Source organism: Carcharodon carcharias, chromosome 14, assembly GCF_017639515.1.
Source record: "Carcharodon carcharias isolate sCarCar2 chromosome 14, sCarCar2.pri, whole genome shotgun sequence".
NCBI lineage: Eukaryota > Metazoa > Chordata > Chondrichthyes > Lamniformes > Lamnidae > Carcharodon > Carcharodon carcharias.
In genome coordinates this window covers 115368469-115395232 of record NC_054480.1, presented here as the reverse complement: position 1 = coordinate 115395232, position 26764 = coordinate 115368469, and the positions used below count along the sequence as shown (strand labels likewise).

The following is a 26764-nucleotide window of genomic DNA, read 5'->3' as shown; positions in this document are numbered from 1 at the left end:
AGTGTCAGTCACTGGCTGGGTGTGGGTAAAACTGGGAGGTCACATGGCTGAGCTGGGAAGGTGAGTGACAACTTCAAACTTTGCTATGTTTCTGCTCCTGTCTGCTTGTTGTATGGGGCATTCACCCCAGGCTAGCAACTCTTCTTCACCAGCAACTACACCCCAAAGTGGGGGAAGCTGAGAAGGGCTAGAGAGTGTGTGAGAGTGGGGTGGAGGGGTTTGGGAAGAGGGTCTCGTGTGTACCTGTGAGAGTGGGGTTGAGATGAGGGGCTGGCGTGTTTGTGTGTGTATGGAGTGGGGAAGGAGAGGGTTGAGAAAATGTGGGGAGAGAGGTTTCACTTAATCTTCTGTCACCAGGAAATATGGAGACCTTGGCTAAAACCTACACGAGTATATAAAATAACATTTTTACAAAGTACTTCAAAAACACAGACTTTCATGTTTATATGATGTATTATCTGTTGATCTATATAATACAAAAATGTTAATAATTATATACTGAATGTTGCTATACTGCTATATTGCTGTTTAGTTTTTGTTGACACCTAGGATTACATCAACTTTCAACTGTTAAAATCACCTCACACTTCTTCGCATTGAACTTCATCTGCCACATATCTGCCCACTCCACCAACTTGTCTATGTCCTCTTGAAATTCCACACTATCCTCCTCACAGTTCACAATACTCCTAAGCTTCCTATTATCCACAAATTTTGAAATTGTTCCTTCCACACCAAGATATAGATTATTAATATATATCAGAAAAAGCAAGGGTCCCAATACCGACCCCTGGGGAACTCTACTACAAACCTTCTTCCAGCCTGAAAATATCCATTGATCATTACTCTCTGCTTCCTATTTTTCAGCTGATTTTGTATCCACATTGTTGCTGTCCCTTCTATTCCATTTTACTCCTCTCCCCTCTAGCCTTGAACGACCATTTTGTTACTCATTTTTAAAGGAAGCAAAGTAACAAACCCCTCATTTATCATTGCTATGATACACAAGTAATTCCAGTTTCTACATATTTTATTAGCCTTGTGCCTCGCTCTTCCTCATCTCTACCTTTTCCAGCCCTATAATCCTCCAAGGTCTCTGCTTTTAGCTGCCTCTGAATTCTGCTAGAATTCTTGCATTCTCTCCACAAACCTCTCTTCCTCTAACTCTCTCTCCTCTGCTAAGATGCTCCTTAAAATCTGCTTCTTTGACCAAATTTTTGGTCATCTGTCCAATTATTTCTTTACATGGCTCGTTGTCTAATTTTTTTTTATAACACCCCTGTGAAATGTCTTTGGACATTTTACATTGTTAAAGATGCTACATGAATACAAGTTGTTGCTGCACTGGGCCAGACTCGATCCAGTGGTCCCCAACCTCTGCTTTACTTAATTGTCTTAATTGCAAAACTGAACTCCATCCAGTTATGAAGAAGCAGATAAAGGGTAAACTTTTTGAAAAATATATTAGAGTGGCAAGAAAGAAACAGCACATCTGAGACGTTTTGTGTCAAATGTTTATCCAGGCAGAAAGTTTTGTTGTCCAGAGGAAGTTTCTGTGGGGAAGGAGGCATGGTGGGGGACCAAGCAATCATTCAAAAGGTGAATGGACCAGTCAGATTGAGACCTATGAAGTATTTTAAGCTAAAAGTAACTTGTTAGGAAATTTTTTTCAGTTGTTTTGTCAGCATGGCGAATTCTTTGTATTTTCCTAGGTTTTCCTTTCATGCAATAGCCTGGCGTCTGAACCTTGTAGTTTTGCAGTGGAGAAAATGTTATAATCAGACAGAAGTATTCAAGCCGTCACCTTGTGTTTAAAGGAAAACAAAACTGCTAGGAGATGAATCAGGAATGAGAGCTAGGGGTTATCCTTTCAAAAGTGCCATCGCCTTCACCTTTACTCCTCTCAAATTTGACATCTATTCCTTCTCTTTCATGTTTGATATCCATTTTAGCCCCTGAGTAATGTATATTAACCCTCAATCTGCATGGATTTTAAGCCCAGATGGAGTGTGTTTATGTCATTGATACTAAGACCTACTCCCAAGCAAAGCACAAGGGTGCCTGTAAAATGAATACAGGTGTATAGTGTAGTGCAGAATATTGTGGCAACAGCTTCAAGCTAAAGTTGAATGTTTGGGTTGTTAATACCCAACAATCCTACCTCTCAATTTGACTTTGGACATAGTGCTGTGAATGATCTTCTCAGCAAGAGGAAATCCGAGGAGACTAGGCAGGTGTTAGAGATTGTTCATTCATTCTTGTTCATCCTTCGAGGCAAAGATGATCAAATTCACCTGGGGTGTTTGGTAGGATTCCCGTGGTACATAGGTGACTGCTAAGGCAGATCTGCGCCCATAATCTGTTGCAATAGGACAGGATACCACAGATGTTTGAGTTTTGAACAAGTTGCTGATGTGGGACTTCCCCTCCTTGCATGTTCTCTCAGCTTCTGATATGGGCTTGCTTTTGAAGGAGGCCACACTGTTTTCTATTTGGTTGTGTCAGATGCAGTAATTCTGGGCAAGCTTCTCCCAGGAGTCGACGTCGATATCAAAACTCCTAAATGAAGCCTTCATGGGTTGGAAGACAAGTCCCTGCTATGTTGCATATCCAACTCTTGAATCAGCAGCTAGTATAAGTCATCGGCAAACAGGAACTCGTGAAGTAAGGTATAAGGGAGGGGTGGCACCTCTCACAGGCAGGCTCGCTGCACCCTTTGGAGTGACTCATCCTGCATTGGTCCTCATCATCACCAGCTCTCACCTATGGCTCTGAATAGTTGTTAGCATGCAACAAGGGCCACATACCTGATATGCTGCTTTGGGTGGCCAAACCGTGTGAAGGTAGCTATTGGGCCTTCTATTCTCAGCGACTTAGGGACTTGTCTACCCTGGCATGCAAAGACTGATTCAGGCAGACTAGGAAGATGAGAGCAAGCTAAGGTCCAGTAGTTTGGTCAGCATCGTTTTGTGGAACACATAAAGCTCCACAAGACACAGAAGACATCCTGGTCACCCACTGCATCTGGATCTCTGCCCAGCCATTTAGAATCACCTTGCCACTGGGCCAAGATTGGTTAGGATGTGAGAATGAGGCTGACAATACACAACTTTCCCTCAATATAATCAGATTGTTCATAATGTATTCCTGAATGGAGTATTGAACCCTTTCCCAGATGTGCTCCCAGATGTCTTTTGACTGGCTGACCCATCATATACCTGTAATGATACTGGATATGAAGTGATGACTCCAGCTCAACACCACCACACCAACCAAACTCTCTTGTGTCCATGTTGATTTAAAATATTTGAGTAAAGACTGTTGTCAGATTTAGAATTATTTTCACCATTTGGCCATGGAGGATTTTGCATTGATTTATATCAATATTATTCTATTAAGTAAAATTTAGCGCATGGAGCGCACAACACACTCTGCAGTTGGGAATGTGAATTAGATCCAGATGAAGCAGGAGAAATGGTGTTTACTGCATTCATCATCAGCTTGAGACAAGGATTCACTAACACAACCCAGTAAACATTCAGACGCCATTCATTCATGTGAGCCCAGTGGCTAAAGTTAGCTGCTGGGACCCCACACTTAGATGGTAGTTGCAGCTTGAAATGTTAACTTGGCTAGTCAATCCTCATGAGGGCTGGATGAGAATCAGAGGCCATTGTTGGCTTCCTGTCTAATTGGAACACAGCCTCCAAAAATCTGTTGTTGCAATAACAGACAGAGGGTGACACTTCTTTTATTCACATTGACTAGTTTGAAATTTGTTGATCATTAAAGTGGCTTTAGTTCACTAATAGGTATAGTGTCTCAGTGAATTTGAAACCAGAAATTTATAATGACTACAAATGGAAATAAAGTGCAGCATGATTTAAACCTTTGGGTAAAATTAGTGTGTCATTTCAATAGATCAGATATGGAATAAAACTCCATCTACACGCACTTACCAAACACCCCTGGGTCATGATGAGCACAGGTTGGATGCAGAATAAAACTCCCTTTACACTGTGTTATTAAGCACTCCCTAGTACTTCTAAATGATATTGTTCTTATGAATAAAAAAGGAGATTTTGGTCAATACTATTCGCTGTTGTAATGAGAGTTTCTTAAGGTATGTGTTCAGGTTTTGCACTATAGAAACTCTAGCTGCATGGCCCTCTCTTGTATTTACTAACAAAAAAATTGGTTGCTTTACATTTTGAGACTTTTCGCAAATTAAACATGGTTTTTGAAATGAAACCATTGATTGTTCTCAACCAACTTGTAATTTTATGAAACAAAAACTGGCTCATACAACAAAAGTAATGGTTCGGGGTGGGGGGAGAATGAATAAAATTGCATGTTCTGCTTTGTTGGCAATTTTCAGCTTCAAATCTTCTTGTATTTTCTGTGTCCTCATTGTACCATGCATTCACTGTAGAAATTGTAACTAACATTCACGTAAATGTAATTCAAAATCCTGCTTTAGTATATCATATTTTGCAGGACTTATCCTGCTCTTCAGATAATTTTATTATTAGTTGTAATGAGCTATAATGAACAATAAAAATCTCAATTTATTATTCTTAGACATTTGAACCACAGTTCTAGTGCAGAGTTGGAATCAAAGTTTGTAATTTGTGTGTCAATCATTTTTGTCTTTTATATCCAATTACTATGCCATGACCCAACTATTAACTTCATAGAAAAACTAGTTTCTAATTTATATTTTTCCAATGGCTTCCATCAGCTTGCTGCAATTCTCGATTAGTTGTGATTAGGAAAATCACTGTAATTCCTACGGCCGAACAGGAACTTGGCTCCCACTCCGTTCACTTGCACATGTGTGGTTTTTCCTGCCGCTGATGTCACTATGGTGCTGCTGACACCACAACTGTGGAGAACGTATTCCCCCTGCATGTACAGTTAGAGTGCCGGCGATGTCATTAACAGCAACAGGCAGCTGCCTGCATCAGAGGTGGCACAGATCAAGCAAAGAAAGAAAAGAACACACAAGACTGTTCTCGTCCCCTCCCACTTTCTTCCATTATATTTGCCGTTCCTATTGTCTGCCTCGTTTCCCGAAAGCTCCTCGTTGTTCCCTCCCACTTGCTACCATCTGTTCTGGCACTTCCCAAAGTGGGTGGAAGCAGTGAAGAGAGTGGAGGGTTGTGGGAAGCAGGAGAGAGCAGTGAAGGGGTGAGGGGAAGTGAAAGGGAAATGGGTGAAGTGGGAAAGGGACCGGGGGAAGCGCAAGGGAGCTGGACAACAGGTGCAGGAGGAAGAGAGTGGGAGTGGGAGTGGGTGGCTATGGGAGGCAGACAGTGGGGACAGGAGCGACCTGGAGATCATGACGAAGAGAGCAGAGGGAAACAGGAGCAAGTGGCGTAGAGAGACAGACAACTGGGTTAGGACGGAGCAGCAAAGAGAGTAGGAAATGGGAGAGAACAGCAAGGGAGGGGCATTGCCAGAGGCAGACAATAGGAACGGCAAAGATAATGGAGGGAAGTGGGAGGGGACGAGAACAGTGTTGTGTGTTCTTTCTTTGCTTGATCTGTGCCACCTCTGATGCAGGCAGCTGCCTGTTGCTGTTAATGACATCGCAGGCACTCTAACTGTACATGCAGGGGGAATACGTTCTCCACAGTTGTGGCGTCAGCAGATGCAGCCAATTAGGATACTGTCCTTAAAAAGCATGTCTGCATGCATTGTCAACATATGCTGGTAATCTCCAGTAAATGGTGCAAATGATCTTTATGATCAGCGAGGCTTGAAATTTAATAAACTTTGTATCCAAGCCTATGATAAGTGGCAATAAATTATATTTATTAATTGTACTTTGGGTGTTTAATCTTTTAATGATTTTGCTAAAATGCAATTCCACAAACCAAGAATTTTTACTTCATACAAATTTTTGAAGAGGTCGAGTAATTTATTGAAGAGATCTTGGAAGGAAATGATTGGTCATAACACTTCACTTTATGTTTGTGTTTTGTAGCTGCTCAAATATCACTGCTTCATGTTGGTCTCTATTTACCTATGTATTTTTTTTAATCTATTTTTCTGATCAGCTGGTTAAACCCCAGCAATGCCTCACACACATTAAGAAATCCCCAAACCTTTGCTCTGCTGAGCTATGCCTTAGTTCTCTGCTAATAGGACCTACACACTCTATAAGGCAAACAGAAACCCTGCCTATGTGGAGTTCTTTAAGGCCTGTTTAGAGTTTTTCAATGGGTAATAATTTTTCAGACTTGTCACACACTCATCTGTCTAAACAGGAGTCATATTGGTTTGAGGTGTAATCTGAAGATGCTATTCACGTGTGCCCTTGCACTCACCTTTTTATATTTTGATTTATTAAATATAATACATCTGCATTAATTAATTAATTTAACCTGGTTTGTTGTAGGAGGTCCCTTAGGCTGAAGAGGAATTTATTTAATAGTAACTTGAGCCATAGTTTGACAGTCAGGAGTTGTTGGGCTGTTTGTGCTTTATGGGCATTGTATTACATTTATATACTTGCCAGTTATGACCTGTTTCTTATCTGATGTTCTGTATGCATTAAGCAGAGGGGCAACAAATACTTAATGGGATAAGGTTCGAATTGCGCAATTGAAGCACTTACCCTTTGATCTACTTAAAATGTTTGTACATTAAAGCGGGATGAACTCCACAGTGGTGCCCTGATGTCTGAATTGTCAATAGTTGAATTTTTCTTTCTTTCCATAAGCCATACCTCCAGTAATCTAACTAGGATAGCTAAGAAGGGGAGCTTGAAGTGGATGCACCATACTGCAGTGGGTCTATAAATGGGTCTATTTGCAGCATCTCTGTTGCCATCATGGCTAAGGACAGATTACTCAGCCTATTAAACTGCAATTTTCCTGACTTGTGTGGCGCTCTGCCACAGTATACATAGACAGGTTAGGTGAATGGGCCAAAATTTAGCAGATGGAGTTTAATGTGGATAAGTGTGAGGTTATCCATTTTGGTGGGAAGAATAAAAAGGTGACTTATTATTTAAATGGAGAGAAACTTCAGAATGCTTCAGTGCAGAGGGTTCTGGGTGTCCTCATGCATGAATCGCTGAAAGCTAGTATGCAGGTACAACAGGTAATAAGGAAGGCAAATGGAATTTTGGCATTTATTGCTGAAGGAATAAAGTATAAAAATAGGGAAGTGTTGTTGCAACTGTACAAGGCATTGGTGAGACCGCACCTGGAGTACTGTGCACAGTTTTGGTCCCCTTACTTGAGGAAGGATGTAGTTGCACTGGAGGCGGTTCAGAGGAGGTTCACTAGATTGATTCCAGAGATGTGGGGCTTGTCTTATGAGGAGAGATTGAGCAGTTTAGGCCTATGCACGCTAGAGTTTAGAAGGATGAGAGGAGGTCTCTTTGAGGTATATAAGATCCTAAAGGGGATAGACAAAGTAGACATGGAGTGGATGTTCCCCCTTGTGGGGCATTCTAGAACGAGAGGCCATAGTTTTGGGCTAAGTGGTGGTAGATTTAAATCAGAGATGAGGAGGAATTTCTTTTCTCAAAGGGTAATGAATCTGTGGAATTCACTACCTCAGAGTGCAGTGGATGCCGGGACGCTGAATAAATTTAAGGAGGAGATAAACAGATTTTTAATTAGTAATGGGTTGAAAGGTTATGGGGAGAGGGCGGGAAATTGGAGTTGAGGCCAAAATGAGATCAGCCATTATCGTAATGAATAGCAAGGCAGGCTTGAGGGGTTAAATTGCCTATTCCTGCTCCTAGTTCTTATGTTCTTAAACATGCATCAGGATATAAATGTGTTGTGACAATTTTCATAAGCAACTTATTATAAATGTTGATATAGGAATTTATTGTGGAAATACAAAAATAAGGACAGAATGGACTATTTCTGTCTTGAAGGCCTGACCCATTGATTACCTGACCTAAACCTCTTTTTCACATGAAGATAACACTTGGTCCTGACTCCCTATGTCCAAAGGCACAATAATTGCCCAGTGCATGTATATTCTTATGTCTCACTTGAGATATTACCCTTCACATTGTCAGTAGAATTTTAAAACTCCCTTTTTCATTTTATTCTGGAGAAATTTACAGGTGTCTGTCAAAATGTAGGTGAGTTATTTCAGATTGGTTTCTTTTGACCTGCAATCAGAGATTTACAAGCTACTCCCAATCAGCAACTTTCCCTTCTCCATAGAATTTAAATGATAATTGACTGGGCTTTTGTTTCTTTGCAGCAATAAGGCATTGTAGCCTTAAAAGAGGCAGACAAGCTTAAACAAAGCTCTATCTCAGGAGACTAATGAGTGTATTGGGTGTTAGACCCATTGTAAAAGAGGGTAGTCTCCAACCTATCTTGTGCAACAACATGAGATATTATTACAGTTATCTTTTTCTCAAATGCTGCTTTGAAGCCAGTAGACCTCAATTACTTTTTAAATGACATTTAAGACTAGGTTTAAAACATTTTGTATATTGTGTCGTTCTTATATTTAATATTAATGTTGCATTTAGGAAAATTAATAGCAAGTTGGAAGACTAGGAACATAGGAGCAGGAGTAGGCCATTCAGCCTGTCGAGCTGCTCCGCCATTCAATACGATCATGGCTGATAATGCACTTCTATGTATTTTTCCCCACACTATCGCCATATCCTATTTCGTCATTGGTATATAGAAATCTGTCCACCTCCACTTAAAACATATTCAATGATTGAGCTTTCACAGCCCTCTGGGGTAGGGGATTCCAAAGATTCACAACCCTCTAAATAAAAAGGTTTCTTCTCACCTCAGTCCTTAGTGACTTGCCCCTTGTTTTGAAATTGTGTCTCCTGGTTCTAGACTCCCCAACCAGTGGGAACATCTTAGCTCCATCTACTCTACCTATCCCTTGAAGTATTTTGTAGGTTTCAATGACATCAACTCTCATTCTTTGAAACTCCAGAGAATACAGGTCCATTTTCCCCAATCTCTCTTCATAGGATAGTCCTGCCATCCCAGGAACAAGTCTGTGACCTTCATTGCACTCCCTTTATGGCAATGATATCCTCCCTAAGGTAAGGGAACCAAATCTGCAGACAGTATTCCAGGTACAGTCAAAACAAGGTTCTATACAATTGAAGCAAGACCTCACTACTGCTGCATTCAAATCTTCTTGTGATAAAGGCTAACATGCCATTAGTTTTCCTAATTGCTTCCTGCACCTGCATGTTAGCTTTCAGTGACTTATTGATGAGGACACCCAGATCCCTTTGTACATCTACAGTTTCTAATCTCTTCCCATTTAAGAAATACTCTGCACATCAATTCCTCTTACCAAAGTGGATTACCTCAAATTTTTTCACATTATATTCCGTCTGCCATGTTCTTGTCCACTCACTAAATCTGCCCAAATCCCCTTAAAGCCACTTTGCATCTTTCTCACAACTCCTATTCCCACCTAGCTTTGTGTAATCTAGGAATTTGGAAATATCACATTTGGTCCCCACATCCAAATCATTGATATATATTGTGAACAGCTGGGGCTAAGTACTGATCCTTGCAGTACTCCACTAGCCACAGCCTGCCAACACAAGGATGACCTGTTTATTCCTACTCTGCTTTCTACCTGGTAGCCAGCCCCTAATCCATGCCAATATATTATCTCCTATGCCATGTACTTTATTTTGCCAACAAACCCCCAGTGGGAGACTTTATCAAAAGCCTTCTGAAAATCCAAGTATACTATATACGCCAACTGCCCTATAACAGTTCTGTTAGTAACATAGTCAAAAAACTCCAACAAATTTGTCAAACATGATTTCCCATTCATAAATCCATGTTGACTATGCCTAATCATATCATTATTATCCAAGTGTCCATTTATCACATCCTTTAGAATAGATTCTAGCATTTTCCCTACAACTGATTTAAGGCTGACAGTTCTGTAGTTCCCTGTTTTCTCTCTTTTCCCCCCCTTAAATTGTAGGGTAACATTTGCTACCTTCCAATCTTCAGGAACTATTTCAGAATCTATATAAGATGATCACCAGTGCATCCACTATCACCATAACTACCTCTTTCAACACTCTCGGATGTAGAATATCAGGTCCCAGGGGCTCATCAACCATCAGTCTCATTAATTTCTCCAATGCAACCTTACTCATACTAATTTCCTTCAATTCCTCATTCTCCCTCGTCCCTTGGATCTCTGATTCTGGGAGATTTTTTGTATCTTCCTCAGTGACAATAGACACAAAGTAATCATTTAGCTTCTCTGCCATTTCTCTATTCCCCATTATAAATTCTCCTGACACTGCTTGTAATGGATCCACAATTGTCTTAGCCAAATGTTTCCTTTTTATGTACCTATAGAAGCTTTTACAGTTCGTTTTTGTTTTTTGCTAGTTTACACTCATATTCTATTCTCCTTCCTTTATCAGTTTCTTGGTCCTCTATTGCCGTATTCTAAAATCCTCTGAATCCTCCTTATTACTATTTCTGGCAACTTTCTAGGCCTTTTCTTTAACTCTTACACAATCCTTAACTTCTTTTGTTCTACAGTTGACTGACTTCTCTTATTGGGTTTTTGTACCTTAAAAGACTGTATAGTTGCTGTAAACTATATAATAATTCTTTAAAGACTATCCATTGCCTATGTACTGTCATGCCTTTTAATGTCTTTTCCCAATCTACCCCAGCCAATTTGCCCCTCATTCCTTCATAATTTCCTTTGTTTAAATTTAACACCCTGGCTTTAGTTTGAACGACCTCACTTTCAAACATCGTGTAAAAATTCTATCACATTATGGTCACTCATCCCGAAAGATTCTTTTCCAAGATTATTAATTAGCCCTTTTTCATTACTCAATACTAGATCTAACGGACTCCAGAAACTCGTCCTCCACAGCATTAGCGCTCCTTAGGTTTACCCCGTCTATAGGCAGATTGAAGCCACCCATGATTACTGTATTACCCATGCTACATGCTTCTCTAATCTCCTAATTAATACCATGCCCCACACTACCACTACTGTTTGGCCTGTAAGCAACTCCTACCAATGTTTGCTTCCCTTGTTGTTTCTTGGCTCCATCCAAACAAATTCTACATTCTGTTCTTCTGATCTGAGATCCTCTCTTACTAATGTACTGATCCCATTCCTTATTGTCAGCGCAACTCCACCTCCGTTTCCTTTATGCCTGTTCTTCCTAAATGTCAAATATCCTTGAATAGTCAGTTCCCAGTCTTGATCACCCTGCAGCTATGTTTCTGTAATGGCAATTAGATCATACTCATTTACTTCCTATTTGTGCTTTCAATCATCTACCTTGTTGCGGATGCTGCGTGCATTCAGGTAGAATGCCCTTAACTTTGTCTTTTTGACATTACTCCTATTTGATGCTCACTTTCGGTTCGCCTGCCTTCTAACTTCACTTACTACTTTTCTACTTCCTGTTACCAGCTTTACTTCCATCCAATTTGAGCTACCTCTCAGGTTCCGGCCCCCCGACAACCTAGTTTAAACCCTCCCTAACAGCACTAGCAAATCTCCCTGTGAGGATATTAGTTCCAGTCCTGTTAAGGTGTAACCTATTCAGCTTGTGCAGGTCCCAACTGCCCAGAACTGGCCCCAGTGCCTTAGAAATCTAATGCTCTCCCTGCTACAACAATGTCATGTGTTCAATCTCTCAATTCTCCTATTCCTGTGCTACATAAAATATTTCACCCATCTTTTGCTTTTGTTCCCACTTTCTTTTTACTCCTGCCCTTCTCCCCACCATCACCAAATGCAGATTCCATTTAATGTGTCTCACTATCACAACCTAACCTTATTGGGGGAAATTATAAGGAAGCAGTTTACATTTTGCATGATTGTAAATGCCAACTGGAGCTCTGACACAATGAATTGCTCGGTAAGCTACTTTCTGTAGATTTCAGCTGTGTACTCGTCTAACTAGAAAAATTTTCAAATTAATATGAGCATTGTTAATTATTTCTTGCTTTTTTCATGCATTCTTTATTTTAAATTAAAATTGGGCAAGTGTTGGTGAGGAGTGAAAGCAAGAGCACTAATGGGAAGTATATGTGTGCTGCTTTCCATCATCTCAAGATTGCATTCTTCAACATCCGCCCCCACCCCACCTCTTGGTTTCAGGCTTTCTGAGCATAGATATTAAGCCTTAGTGATCCTCTGTCACACCTAGATACACCTGAATATTATGATGTCAGTCACAAAATTATGCAGAGGCACTTGCTGCATCTGATTCTGATACATTTTATAATTGGGCAGAGTTTGATGTTCTCAAGAAATCAAGAAAATTAAAACTTGAAATAAGTCCTTGCGAAAACCAGTGTCTTGCCTGAGTGGTCCTTCCTTTTCAAGACATAAGACCATGAGACATAGGAGCAGAAGTAGGCCATTTGGCCCACCGAGCCTGCTCCACCATTCAATGAGATCATGGCTGATCTGATAATCTTCAACTCCACTTTCCTGCCTTTTTCCCATAACTCTTGATTCCCTTACTGATTAACAATCTGTCTTATCTCAGCCTTGAATATACTTAACCACCCAGCCCCTACAGCCCTATGCAGTAAAGAATTCCACAGATTCACTGCCCTCTGAGAAAATAAATTCCTCCTCATCTCAGTCTTAAATGGGTGACCCCTTACTCTTGAGATTATGCCCTCTATCCTAGGCTCTCCCATAGGGGGGGAAAAACCTCTCAGCATCTATCCTGTCAAACCCTCTGAGAATCTTGTATGTTTCAGTAAGGTCATCTCTCATTCTTCTAAACTCAACTGAGTACAGGCCCAACCTACTCAACCTCTACTCATAAGAAAGCCCCTCCATTCCCGGGATCAACTTAGTGAACCTTCTCTGGACTGCCCGCAATGCCAGTATATCTTTCTTAGATAAGGGGACCAAAACTGTTCACAGTATTCTAGGTGTGGTCTAACTAGTGCCTTGTATAGCTTTAGCAAGATTTCCCTATTTTTATACTCCATTCCCTTTAAAATAAAGGCCAATATTCCATTTGCCTTCCTATTACCTGCTGAACTTGTATGCTAGCTTTTTGTTATTCATGCACGAGGACCCCCAAATCCCTCTGTGCTGCAGCTTTCTGCAGCCTTTCTCCATTGAAATAGTATTCAGCTCCCCAATTCTTCCTACCGAGGTGCATAACCTCACATTTTCCGACATTATATTCCATCTGCTAAGTTTTTGCCCACTCACTTAACCTGTCTATATCCCTCTGTAGACTCTGTCATCCTCACCACTTGCCTTCTCACCTATTTTTATGTCATCCGCAAAATTGGCGATAGTACATTCGCTTCTCTCATCCAAGCCATTAATTTACATTGTAAATAATTGTGGCCCCAGCACTGATCCCTGTGGCACTCCATGAGATAAAAGTTGCCATCTTGAACATGCCCCCTTTAACCCAATTCTCTGTCTTCTATTAGTTAGCAGATCCTCTACCTATGCTAATATACTACCCCTAATACCAAGGGCTCTTACTTTATTAAGTAACCTTATGTGCAGTACCTTATTGAACGCCTTTTGGAAATCCAAATATATTATATCTACTGGTTCCCTTTTACCTATCCTGCTTGTTACCTCCTCAAGGAATTCTAATAAATTTGTCAGGCATGATTTCTCCTTCATGAAACCATGCTGACTCTGCATGATTATATTATGTATTTCTAAATGGTCTGCTATTGCATCCTTTATAATAGGCTCTAACATTTTCCCAATGATGGATGTTAAGCTAACTGGCCTATAGTTAATTGTTTTTGTCTTCCTCCCTTTTAGAATAAGGGTGTTACGCTGGCAGTTTTCCAATCCTCTGGCACTTTTCCAGATCTAAGGATTCCTGGAATATTAATACTTGTGCCTCCACTATCTTTGTAGCTACTTCCTTTAATATCCTAGAATGCAACCCTTCAGGCCCGAGGACTTATCAGCCGTTAGTCTCATTAGTTTCTCTAGTGATAGTTATTGTATTTATTTCCTCCCTCCCCTTTTGCCCTTGATTATTTAGTATTTTTGGAAGCTATTAGTGTCTTCTACCATGAAGACTGATGTAAAGTATTTATTCAACTCCTATGCCATTTCCTGGTCGCCCATCATTATTTCCGCAGCCTCATTCTCTAAGGGGCCTATGTTCATTTTGGCCTCTTTCTTCCTTTTTATATATTTAAAGAAGCTCTTACTGCCCATTTTTATAGCACTTGCTAGTTTACCCTCAAAGTTTATTTTCTCCCTCTTTATTATCTTTTGGTCATCTTTTGTTGGTTTTTAAAACTTTCCCAATCCTCTGGCTTACCACTAATCTTTGCCGCATTGTATGTTTTCTCTTTTTATTTGATACTATCCTTAGTTTCCTTGGTTAACCATGGTTGGTTTGTCCCCTTCCCAGAATCCTTCTTGGTCACTGGGATTTTTTTTTGTTGTGAGTCATAAACTATTTTCTTCAATGTATGCCATTGTTCATCAACTGTCTTTTCTGCTAAACTCCTTTCCCAGTCCACTCCAGCCAACTCTGCCCTCATTCCTTTGTAATTACCCTTATTTAAGTTTAGCACAGTTATTTCTGCCCCAAGTTTCTCTTTCTCAAACTGAATGCTAAATTCTGCCATGTTATGGCCACTGTTTCCTAGGGGATCTTTTACTCTGAGATCATTTATTAAACTTGCCTCACTACATGTTACCAGATCCAAAATAGCCTGACCCCTGGTTGGATCCACACACGTCGTTCTAGGAAATTGTCCAGAACACACTCAATTGGCAGGATTTTTCAGTCGGCGTGCAAGGGCCGCGCACTGATGTCGGGCGTGCGTCCCAATGTCATCATGCTGTCTTGTGATGTTTCATTCGGCGGGCGTGCGCCAGAGTCAGCTGCGTGCCTGCCGATAATTAAAAGGCCTATTAAGGCCATTAAGGAACTAATTAATTTCAAATTTACACTGCCCGCCCAACCGTTAGGTTGGGCAGGTGAAGAGACTAAGCAGCCTTTAAGTGTATAGGAAACCTCATCCATGAGCGGGATGAGATTTCCTAAAGCTGTTACAAATTGAATTTTAAAAATTTCTGAAATATAAAAACATGCCCCATGACATGACAGTCACATGAGGGATATGTTTAATTAAATTTTTATTCTGTTTATTTATTTATTTCAAAAGCGCTTCAATCTCCCTGAGGCAGCTCTGTGCCTCAGGGAGATTGAAGCGCTCTTGCGCAAAAGAGCGCTGGTCCTGACTCTCCCTCCCCCCCACCTGCACAGGTAGCGCTGAGTGCTACCGCTCGCATCTTACTGAGCCCGCCCGTGTAAAATGGTGGCTTGGAGCCAATCGCAGGTGGTGGTCGGCTCTGCGACCGCTCCCGCCGAGCCTGCCTGACGAGAAAAATTCTGGCCTATGAATTTTTGTTTGTGGCTACCTCTGCCAATTTGATTTTCCCAATCTACACGAAGATTAAAGTCACCAATGATTAATGCACTGCCTTTTTTACATGACCTCATTATCTCCTGATTTATTTTCTGCCCTACGGTATAGCTAATGTTAGGGGACCTATAGACTGCTCACACCATTGATCCTTCCCCTTGTTATTTCTCACCTCCATCCATATGGATTCTACATTTTCCGATCCAAGATCATTTCTTGCTATCGTACTTATTCCACCTCGTGCAAATATAGCTCCACCACCCTTTCCTTCCTGCCTGTCCTTTTGAAAAGCTATGGTACATAATTTGTTTGCTTTATTATATCCAAAGGAATTGATAGACTGCCTTCTCCAGAAACTAATCAGAAATCAAACGTAAGAGTAAAAAAAACCTAGTTAAAATAATTACATAGAGATAATACAGACAAACTAAAAGGAGATCAAGGCACCTAACTTCAGTGGCAAAGCAAATCGACATGTTTGAATGCAGACTTTGATTTAAAAAGGGAAATGTACAACAGCTAACTTCATTTTCCAACCACTGTAGATAGGCGATACTAGTATTTTCTTCAATATTTAATCATGGCTACCAGATTGTGGGGAGGAAGGGGTAATTGCTGATAGTAAGTAGAATAAAGACACTTTTATAATGGGAGGGATGTTATAGCATGTAATACACAATTTATTATTCCAATGTTATTATACAGGCTATGTTTAAGCTGCTGTGTTTCTCCAAGGCCGCATCCAATTGCTGCAAATTTTAAAGTTAACTACAGATTAATTAATTGTTTGTGGGGTAAATTTTCAGATTTGGATGTGTTGGGTAAATTTGCAGCCCAGATTGGCAGGAAATGGCATGAAATCACTGCCTCTTGGATACTTTTTGCTTTCTGAAGTGACAGATGCAAGGCAGTTAATAGCATAATCCAACTTTGGCCAGCAGGCAATTTTTAATGATAAAAATCTGTTAATGAATAGAAAATGTTCAACCCTGGAATGTTCACACATTAAATATCAAACACTGACTCAAACACATTCAGTGAAGGAAAAATTCCTTCCTCTGTTTCCTACCTTTTGGAGACTAATTTTGCAGCAGCCAGTCTTGCAGCTTCCCTCTCCTTGTTCTTTCCACTGTGATATGTAAGGACGATATCCACATGATTGAAGACTTGATAGGTGTTCTTGTTGAACTCAGAATTGATGACACAGGCACAGAATGCTATAACAGTATTTACACGTAATAGGAATAAGTTGCACTCCACAGTTTATTTCTTCACAATTGTATTTTCTTCAATTTTTAATAAACAACTGATTGACTTAATTACCTTAGAACTACATTCACATTCAGGAATCCTGTGGCTTTCTATCACCTCCATTATTAAAAATGTTTGGAGGGCACAGTAAATTTGAGCTCTCTACAAAATTGATTTTGATTTCTGGACTTTTGTTAAAGTAGGAGATGAAAATATGCTGAGTAGCCTGGGTTGAAAGGATTTAGCAGAATTTTACTGCATGCATTTGACTATCATTGCTAAGCTCAAAGCAGTTATTTAATGCATTGTAAACTATTGATTATGGACCATCCTGTCAGGAGCAATAGTGTTGATATAACAGAGACCCAAACATTGTGAAATTAAATTAAGTGATGAATGCAGTAGGACACAGAGAACCAAAACTGCTGCCCAGAAGTCACTTGATAAGCAATTGGAGACTGTTCCTTAAAGTAGGATTCTCAGGCTATAGGAGATAATACTTCATTGCTACCTACATATTTAGTTTAAGGATTGCTTTGAGATCCAAAATATTAACAAATCTATGTTGTACAGTTCTGGGGCTGGAAACTTTGTTAACTTTATTCCCCAATTCTCCCCTCCTTCTGAATATATGGATTCTTATATGGGTATAGTTTCATGGATGCTGTTACCTTCCTGTTCCTTCTAAGTAGTCATTCATTTATATATGAGCTTAAGCAACGAATAATAATAGGATATGTAGAAGAAGCATCAGATTGGTCTCATTTTGTCCTTGCCCAGCATCAACACGTGCAGTTTGAGGACTGAATCATTGGATGGTGATAAAGAATGGGAACCCTTGCTGGCATTTTTTTGCCACATCCTAGCTTGGGAACATTATGTCTAATTGTAATGTGTCGCTCTTCCCCTAACCTTGCTGAAATTAGCTAATTTAATCTTGGAACTTTTCTGTTCAAAAAGAAAAATAATAAATTTGAAGGGCCAGGGAATGTTGGTAAATACTGGTCATGGAAAAGAATAAGCACGTAAAGCACGCTGAATCCCCCAATATCAGCATCCTAAGGGTTACCAATGACCAGAAACTGAACTAGACTAGCTATATAAATACTGTGGCTACAAGAGCAGGTCAGAGGCTAGGAATTCTGCGGTGAGTAACTCACCTGACTCCTCAAAGCCTGTCCACCATCTACATGACACGTGTCAGGAGTGTGATGGAATACTCTCCACTTGCCTGGATGAGTGCAGCTCCCACAACATTCAAGAAGCTTGACACCAGGCCAGAGCAGCCCACTTGATTGGTACCCCTTTCACAAACAATCACTCCCTCCACCACCGATGAACAGTGGCAGCAGTGTGTGTACAAGATGCACTGCAGAAACTCAACAAGGCTCCTTAGGCAGCATCTCCCAAACCTATGACAGCTACCATCTATAAGAACAAGGGCAGCAGACACATGGGAGCAACACCACCTGGAAGCTCCCCTCCAAGCCTCTCACCATCCTGACTTGATATTATTGTTCCTTCACTCACTGGGTCAAAATACTGGAACTCTCTACCTAACAGCACCGTGGATGTACCTACACCACATGGACTGCAGCGGTTCAACAAGGCAATTCACCTCCACCTTCTCCAGGGCTACACTAGCCTAGCCAGTGATGCCCACATCCTGTAAATGAATTTTTTACATTGTAAAATAACAAATACTACAGCTTCGTCCTGTGACTATTAAAGTGGCAAACTGTTCCTTCTAAATATTTTAAATGCTAGAATTTGTGGAATGTTGGAATGATTAACTTATTTACCCTAGAATTACATTTGCCCTCAGGAATGTTGGATGTGGTAGGTAATACAGCCAGGTTTTGGCAGGTCAATATGTAGAGCATGGATCGGGGAATAGGGCTGGATGGAATTAATCAGAACTGTATTGGTTATTGAAATCTAATTGAGTATAAATTCACATAGAACAGGAATGTAATCTTTGGCTTTGACCCTGATGGAGTAGACACATGTCAAGCTCGCTGATGATACTCCTTCCTGAAGAGTGAAATATTGATGTCATGCTCGATAAACTGTTCAACCTTAGCATCTGTGGAACGGGAAAAGGAAAATTGTCAATTCAATGACAAAGGTTTAATGCTTAAATATTGAGCTGAGATATATAGAATAATTATAATTGTCAGCATGAGTCCATTTTTAATACCCAGGTTGAGAACCATGGCAGCTGGTTCAGGACACCACCCTGGTAAATTAAGCAGTAGTGTGCAGTTGTCTCTTAAGTTTCTGGTTTGAAAACTTTCTATTGTAGGAGAAAGAGAAGACTGAAGGAGATGGTGAGTTTTATAGTTTTGAGCTCTAAGAAGGAATTGGTTAGGGCACAAAATGATGTTGTAAAGTCAATTTCATTGGAGTGAGAATGCAGGGAGGAGGATAGGTGTAGGACAGACTGTTTACAGTTGAGAAGATACGAGGAAAGTTCCAAGAAACACACATGAAAAATAAAATAGTTACACCATAGAAGACAGTCATTCAGTCTGGCAAGTTCACATCAACTCGCTGCAAGAACAATTTAGCTGCTCCTACTTCCCTGCCATTTCCTCTCGGCCCTGAATTTTTTTTTCTCTTCACTTGCTTATCCAATTCCCTTTTGAAGGGCATGATTGAATCTGCGTCCACCACTCTCTTAGGAAGTATATTCCAGATCCTAACCATTCACTGCATAACAAAGATTTTCCTTGTTCCATTTTTGGTTCTTTTCCAATCACCTTAAAAATAGATGAAATTGGGAGGAAATCAAATTTAATACAGGATGCAGACCATGGACGGTTTTCCACTTGAGAGATTATAAATGAACAATCTGGGTCTGAGATTCTGTGCTAGGATAATGTAGGTCTTGGGTGGTGTGCTGGGGTGGTGTGTTGAGATAGTGTAGGTCTGGGCTGATGTGCTGGGATAGTGCAGGTCAGATTGGTGTGTCAGGATAGTGCAGCTCTGGAATTGTGATTGGGGAAGTGCCAGTATGACATGACAACCTTGATAGTGGTCTACAACTATTCCCCTACTCTCTATTCTAAGGGCAACCACCGCTGAGGCATTAACAAAAGAACTGAGAAGGCAAATACATGATAGTCAGATGAAAGGGGCCTGTTAAATACATAGGATGACAGATAATCAAATCGATCAAAATATCAAAGTTGGATACATGGAAGTGCTGAACTAAAGATGAAATGGGACCAAGGTGAACTAAAGAAGATTAATACAAAGCAGAATGAGTGTTTTTTATTTTGCTCAAACGGGCTATTCTTGGTGCTGAGCTGGCTCTCATTCTGAACAGTGTTGTATTTTAGCTTTGAAGTCAGACAGTTTAACCATTCATCATTCACAGTGGACTGTAGGAATTGTACTTTGTGGTGATTAATTTTTGATTTTTACAGCCTCCTTAGCTCCCTGTCATGCTCACTTATTTTCCCAAAAGTAATAGGTGTCCACACCAATTGTAGAACTATTAGTGAATTGCTGGGGTGACTAGGACTGTTGGTGCCCATCTTCATTGTTGTCACTAGGATTTCAAGAAGTTGTAATTACAGATGTGTGAAATTTTTGTACAAGACCCTGTTTGAACTGTGAAAATACAATTAAAGATTCTGTCCTTCAAACTTGAGCTCTGTGTGAAGGGAACATTTTAAGCTGGAGTTGAAGTCCAGGAAGTTACAGATCCGTTACAGGTGATGGCAGTGCTGTTTTGGGAGCAGTATGGAACAAATTAAAGAATCATGATCCGCTAAGGTGTTGAGTGATTTTTCCCTGTAAGCCTGGTGACAGCACTGATATGGCAGTTCCCCAGAATTAGTCAAGGGGCAATGAGTATATGGGGCCACAAAAAGAGACAGATCCTGCAAGTGTAGTGTGTTGGTCAACCTTTGAAATAATGGGATGAGGGGAAGAAACCTGGAAACGGGGACTGGGGAAGTCTGAGGAGGCAGAAAATATTAATTTTAAATAGCAGATCACTTTTAATTCATGGTCACCATCTTGTTGTGTCCCCTCTTCTAAGCCATTAAGAACTTATAATGTGTAATACCTTTTCCAACTTGCTTTGAAACCTCGTGACTTTTGAGTGAAGATAACTCAAAGCACATAGCTTATTCCCAATGGGAATTCCACATTTGTTCCTCGTCTTGGGGCGTAATATTTGGTTGCAGAACACCACATAATTTTCTTAATTCTCATTATGGAAATGAGTGTTTCTTTTAAAGAAATTATTTCATTTTGAAGATTTGAGTTTTTAATCTAGTTAAAGGCAGTTGTATTATTTGTAAATTGATCAATTTGTGCCACTTCTGGCTGGGAAGTTGGAAAGTATAATTTCACTTCAGGAGAGTGAGTTAGAACTGATTGAACATTGCACTTAGCACATGTGCATTTTTGCTTCAATTATCTCTAATCTTTGGATTCTGTCGTAAGACAGGCTCTCCTGATAGTGCGCATGCTGTCTCTGCAGTTTTCCCTTCTCCATACCCCAAGAGGGAAGATTGGTTGCTTGCAGACCTTACTAGTACCCCTGTAAGTGGTTTTGGGAAAAGTGTGCAAGACTGTTTGGGATTATTTGCATTCCCCTGTATTTAGATTTATGGTCAGTACAACAGTTGTGGAGTTGTAAAACTTCTAAATTATTTTTTTAAAGTGTAGTTAATTTAACTTCTGTTTACATGCAAGCTCATACCTTAAGAAATATTTGGTTCATCCTGGACTGATATACTAATAATGTGCTTGTTTACAGCCTGATCAGAGAGAGAAGAGCTTTCAGACTGACAAAGGTGGCAGCCAGATTTTCAAGGGACATCGGTAAAGAACTCTTTATTAATTGTTTCTCATCAGAATCCTAGTATGTAGCTTAAACAAATGTTGCAACTGAGTAATCTTTCAGTAATTTCCTAGCTGTGAAATTTTTCTTCAAAGCAATGGAAATTGCAGGTAGTTTCACTTAGGACTAGGTAGAATGAATGTCCAAATTCATTCTCCCACTACCATTACTAGGCTTTATCATTTTGCTCCACCATGATCTGATCATTGAATTTATTGCTGATCTTGCTAAAGGTGAAATCTGTCAAACTAAGATGCCTTGTAGTGTTTTTATATGGAAGCTATTCGTTCCTCTTTAATCGTAACAAATCAGAATATATTTGTTAAAACTTCCAGGTATTTCCTTTTCTCTTCAGCCTTAGGAGAAAAATGCTATTGAAATTTTGGGAAGATTAAAACACTTCAGAATACTGATACCACTCCTTGCTTTCCTGTGAGGCACATTAATAATTAGGAATATGCTGCAGTAGTATGTAGGACTGAGCAAAAATAAAACTGTGAAAGCCATATGCACTTCCACTATATTTCTCTTGACAAAGTCTGATTTCACTGAAATGCAGTCCAGTACTAAAACATAAATGGTACAGGTTATTTATTTCAATAGGACAACAAATGGAACTATAGGGAGGGAAAGAGTTACATCCATTATTGTATTGAAAATTCTAACTTAATTCTAATATGTACTGATAAGCAGACTCTACATGCATTTTTAAAGAACAAAAGGCAGGTGTATAAATTATAAATTTTTTTTTCCCATTGTTTTGCTTTGTGAGAATCAGAATCTGCAGCGGGTGTTATCCATGTTATACATTTATACTAATTTTTCTACTGTTCACGGGATAGCCTGTAGCAAAAATGCCACAGGAGAAGTTGACCTTTTTATTTTCAACTTTTGAGCCTGCAAACTTTCTGCCAGAGGCATTAAAATAATTTTGCTGCCTTATAACCTTCAGAATGTTCTGGAAAGTGGTATTTGTAAAGCATTTTGATATCTGGAGTTAAGCTACACCCCAGACTAGCCCAACGCAAACTGGAGGAACAGCACCTCATCTTCTGACTATGCACTTTACAGCCTTCCGGACTGAATATTGAATTCAACAACTTTAGATCTTGAACTCCCTCCTCCATCCCCACCCCCTTTCTGTTTCTTCCCCCTTTTGTTTTTTTTCCAATAATTTATATAGATTTTTCTTTTCCCACCTATTTCCATTATTTTTAAATCTTTTATGCCCTGCTAGCCTTTCCACCCCACCCCCACTAGAGCTGTACCTTGAGTGCCCTATCATCCATTCATAATTAGCACATTCGTTTAGATAATATCACCACCTTCAACGCCTCTGCGTTCTTTTGTTCTTTTGTCTGTGACATCTTTTGATTATCTGCTCCTATCACTGCCTGCTTGTCCCTACAACCACACCACACCCCCCCAACTTCTCTACCTCCCCCCGCCACCCCCCCCCCCCCCCCCCCCCCCCCCCCCCCCCCCCCCCCCCCCCCCGCCACCTTAAACCAGCTTATATTTCACCCCTTTCCTAAGATTCACTCAGTTCTGTTGAAGGGTCATGAGGACTCGAAACGTCAACTCTTTTCTTCTCCACTGATGCTGCCAGACCTGCTGAGTTTTTCCAGGTAATTCTGTTTTTGCCCCAGACTAATTGTTGATCAACCCTGCACTCCAAACCCTCTCTTCAGCTGGGGAGACAGGCAAGTGTTATAAAACTCTGAAAATATCTTCTTTAATCATTGTTAGGAGGCATGACAAAGTGTCTAGTCTCCCATCTCTAACTCTCTGGTTGTCCTCTGATGCCTTACTTTATTACCTTGCTGACACTGACAGGGAACCTTCACGACAGTGACAATACATTCTATATTTAACAATTTCTTCTGGCGTTCAAAATAGCCTTCGATATTAAGCAGCTTTAGCTTGCATATTTTCATTACCTTTTCTTTTGTTTCCTGCCCCATCGCCCAATTCTGTCCCCATCTGAAGACAGTGCTCCTTGCTTGGGTGCAGATCCATAGATGCCAGGAACCAACCCAGTACTTTCCCCAAGTGTTCATTCTTCATGTGTGGTGCTGCACTCACAAATTTACTTTTAAATTGTGAATCAAACCAGTGGGAAAAAGAGAAATACAAGCAAAGGCTGCTGTGATGTTTTAAGTAGCATGCATAGAGCTTTGAGTACAACATTAATCACATTTTGTGTGATGATGCAGGTGTGTTTACTAGCCCATTTAAAACTAGTGGAACCTAGGGAGACCCAGAGAAAAATGAATCTTTCTCATTGCTTGTCCTGACATTTCTGTGATTGTGAATTTTTTAATGGCACAGAAGGAGGCCATATGGCCCATTGTGTCTACATCGAATTCTATTCGGCTTACTAGTGTGAAGACCCATATTTTGGGAGTTAGCAACTGCAGAATGATATAAAAGTACCTTTTAAATACTTCACAATCCTCCATTGATTTGAAAGAAAACTTGCATTTATATGGCACGGTATTACATCCTCCCAGATTGTGAATTACTTTGAAGTGCAGCAAAATTCACTATTTAGGGAAACACCAAGCATTAAGAGGTAAATGACCAAAATATGTTTTTAGTGTAGGTTGAGGAGGATTATTGACGATGACACTGGGTGAGCTTGCTAGTACTTTTCAGTTGGTGTCATGTAACATCCACCAGAAGCATCAGAGAAGGTAGATACATCTTGGTTTAATATCTCACTGAATCGCTGGCATTGCAGCACTCAGTCTTACATCAGCATGTCACCTGAAGATATGTTCAAGTTCTGAAATGGGGCTTTAACACAGAACTTTCTGATTCATGGTAAGAATGCAAACAATTGAGCCATACTGACCCTTGTAATGTTAATGTAAACATAACATAGAAGCAGGAGTAGGCCATTTGGTCCTTCAGGCCAGCTTGTCATTCAATAAGATTGCAGCTGATCAGATTTGTGGCCTCAACTCCACTTTCCTGCCTGTCCCCATAACCCTTGACTCTCTTGTCAATCAAAAACCTGTATAACTCACCCTTGAATATATTCAATGGCCCAGCCTCCACTGCTTTCTCAAGATGAGAATTCCAAAGAATATTGACTGAGAAGAAATTCTTCCTCTTTTCCATCTTAAATGGGAGATCCCTTACTTTGAAACTATAACCCCAGTTCTAAATTCTTCCCATAAAGGGAAACATTCTCTCAGCATCCACCCTGTCAAGCTCCCTCGGGCTCTTAGAAGTTTCAATAAGATCACTTCTCATTCTTCTCAACTCCAATGATTATAGGGCCTAAACTGCTCAATCTTTCCTCATAAGACAACCCCTTCATCCCAAGAATCAAAACAGGAAAAATATAAAGCTAAATGTAAATAGCTAGTATTCATTATTATCTAAACAAGATCACCTTGTTAACCTTTCTTTCATAAGGTGCAATAGCTTCCCTGCATTTAGGAGGTCAGCATCTATAATCAGCCCTCTAGTAACTGACCCAAATACACAGTCCTAAGTTTTGACTCTGATATTTAAATAGGACTTCAGGTGCAATTTTATGTTAATTACTCCTTATGTGCACCATTGCGCAGTAATGTCATACATAACACATTAATCCTGTAGTACTTCCCGTTAACTGACACAGCTAAAGTGGTACAGGCTTGCCAAGTCTATGGGCCAATGAAATGCTAGCATATATTCTAGCCTGTTTCGGTGTTTTTTTTTAAAAGGGCATTGAACATAGGTGTAACATGCTAATTGTGGAGCAGATAAAATTGACTTTCTAAAGATGCAACAGTTGAATTAAGATCCAAATTTCTACATCTCCAATGACCAAGGACTCCAATTCACTTAAAAACATCTCTCTGTTGGCACTTTCTCTGTCCCCTCCTTTCATCTCTCTACCCTGCCTTCTCTCTGTCCCCTCTTCTCAGGAACAACTCTCTCAGGAACAGATTTTCAGTTTGCTACTTGGGTGGGAAACTGGCTTTGCTAATTCTTCCTTCCCATTCAAATCAATGAAATTGAAATTCATGTGGTTTCTAAATTTGGCGATCAATCTGCAGCACCATTTCTATATCAGGGTAGTGGGTTGTAAATTTCCCTCCATGTTTATTCCTCGCCCTCTCCTCTCCTGACTCATCCGCCTACACCACCATCACTGAATTAATTGGTTGGTCTTGCTTGGAGTAGGAATAAGGAGCTCACTGGGTCGCAGAACACTGGGTGTGGGAGGGGAAAATCATCCAGGATTCTCATTCCTATTATTCACCTATTTGCATGTGAAGGTAGTATAGGCTATACTGTAATTCCCTTTATGGTACAATAATCTGTCACTTTCAGTTTGGCTGACACACATGGAAAGTGGCAGTTTGGGTGAGGGCGGTTAGTACTGATGTAAGTGTCGAGGGCAGGAGAAGAGGGAAAAATAGTGAGAACTGGGCCGGGGAGGTGGGGGAAATTATTTGAATCTTGTAGTTTCTCAATGTTGAACTTAAACTGGAAACTTTGTTTTTTAGAAATCAGGTGACGTGTCTGTCGGTCTCCATGGATGGGACATTGCTAATTTCAGGATCACATGATGAGACAGTGAGACTGTGGGACATTCAAAGCAAGCAGTGCTTGAGAACAATTAATCATAAAGGTAAGGCTAAAGTATTTATTAAACAGAGGTGCTTGAGCACATTTGAGAGCTTCACATACACTTACTGTGTAGTATTATTTATGCACTTTTGCATGGCAGCTCGTTCCAATACTCCATTCATGTAATCCTATCGTCCTCACTTCTGTCAAGTAGAATCTTAACAGCCATCCAATGAATAAACCCGGTCCAAGTATGGAATGTTCGCAGTTATTCCTGCTTTCAATGTTCATTTCATTTCACCAATCTCATGCCTTATTTTGGGTAAAGCTAGCAAAACAGGGCAGCACTAATCATTCACATATTAACAAATTGCTACAAAATTCCAGATGGCATGTCTTGTGTTTTTAACTGCCATTCAGCAGCAGAATAAATGACTAAAAGTTTGGATCATGCTGAGTTGCTGCGTTTTTATATTTACTCTCTAGAAAGCGGAATTGCCTAAATGTCTTGATAAATTAGTTGAACACCAGGGAAGCACAAGCTTCCATGACCAAAAGTTTGAAGTAGAGAAAATATCGGTCATGGTTCTTAATCCTGATCAGTGATTGTTGCACAAAGGTGCGTTAGTGAAAGACTTGAAATTATTAAAATTGTGCT

At 40.2% G+C, this 26764-nt stretch overlaps 1 protein-coding gene across 1 annotated transcript in view; it reads left to right on the top strand.

The window, feature by feature from the left end:
- Positions 1 to 26764, top strand: part of wdr18 (WD repeat domain 18) — a 210055-nt gene that overhangs the window by 120442 nt on the left and 62849 nt on the right. Inside the window, exons 6-7 of the mRNA XM_041203680.1 lie at positions 21451 to 21515; positions 26043 to 26167. Coding sequence (XP_041059614.1) covers positions 21451 to 21515; positions 26043 to 26167 — 190 coding nt within the window. The remainder of the gene's footprint in view (positions 1 to 21450; positions 21516 to 26042; positions 26168 to 26764) is intronic.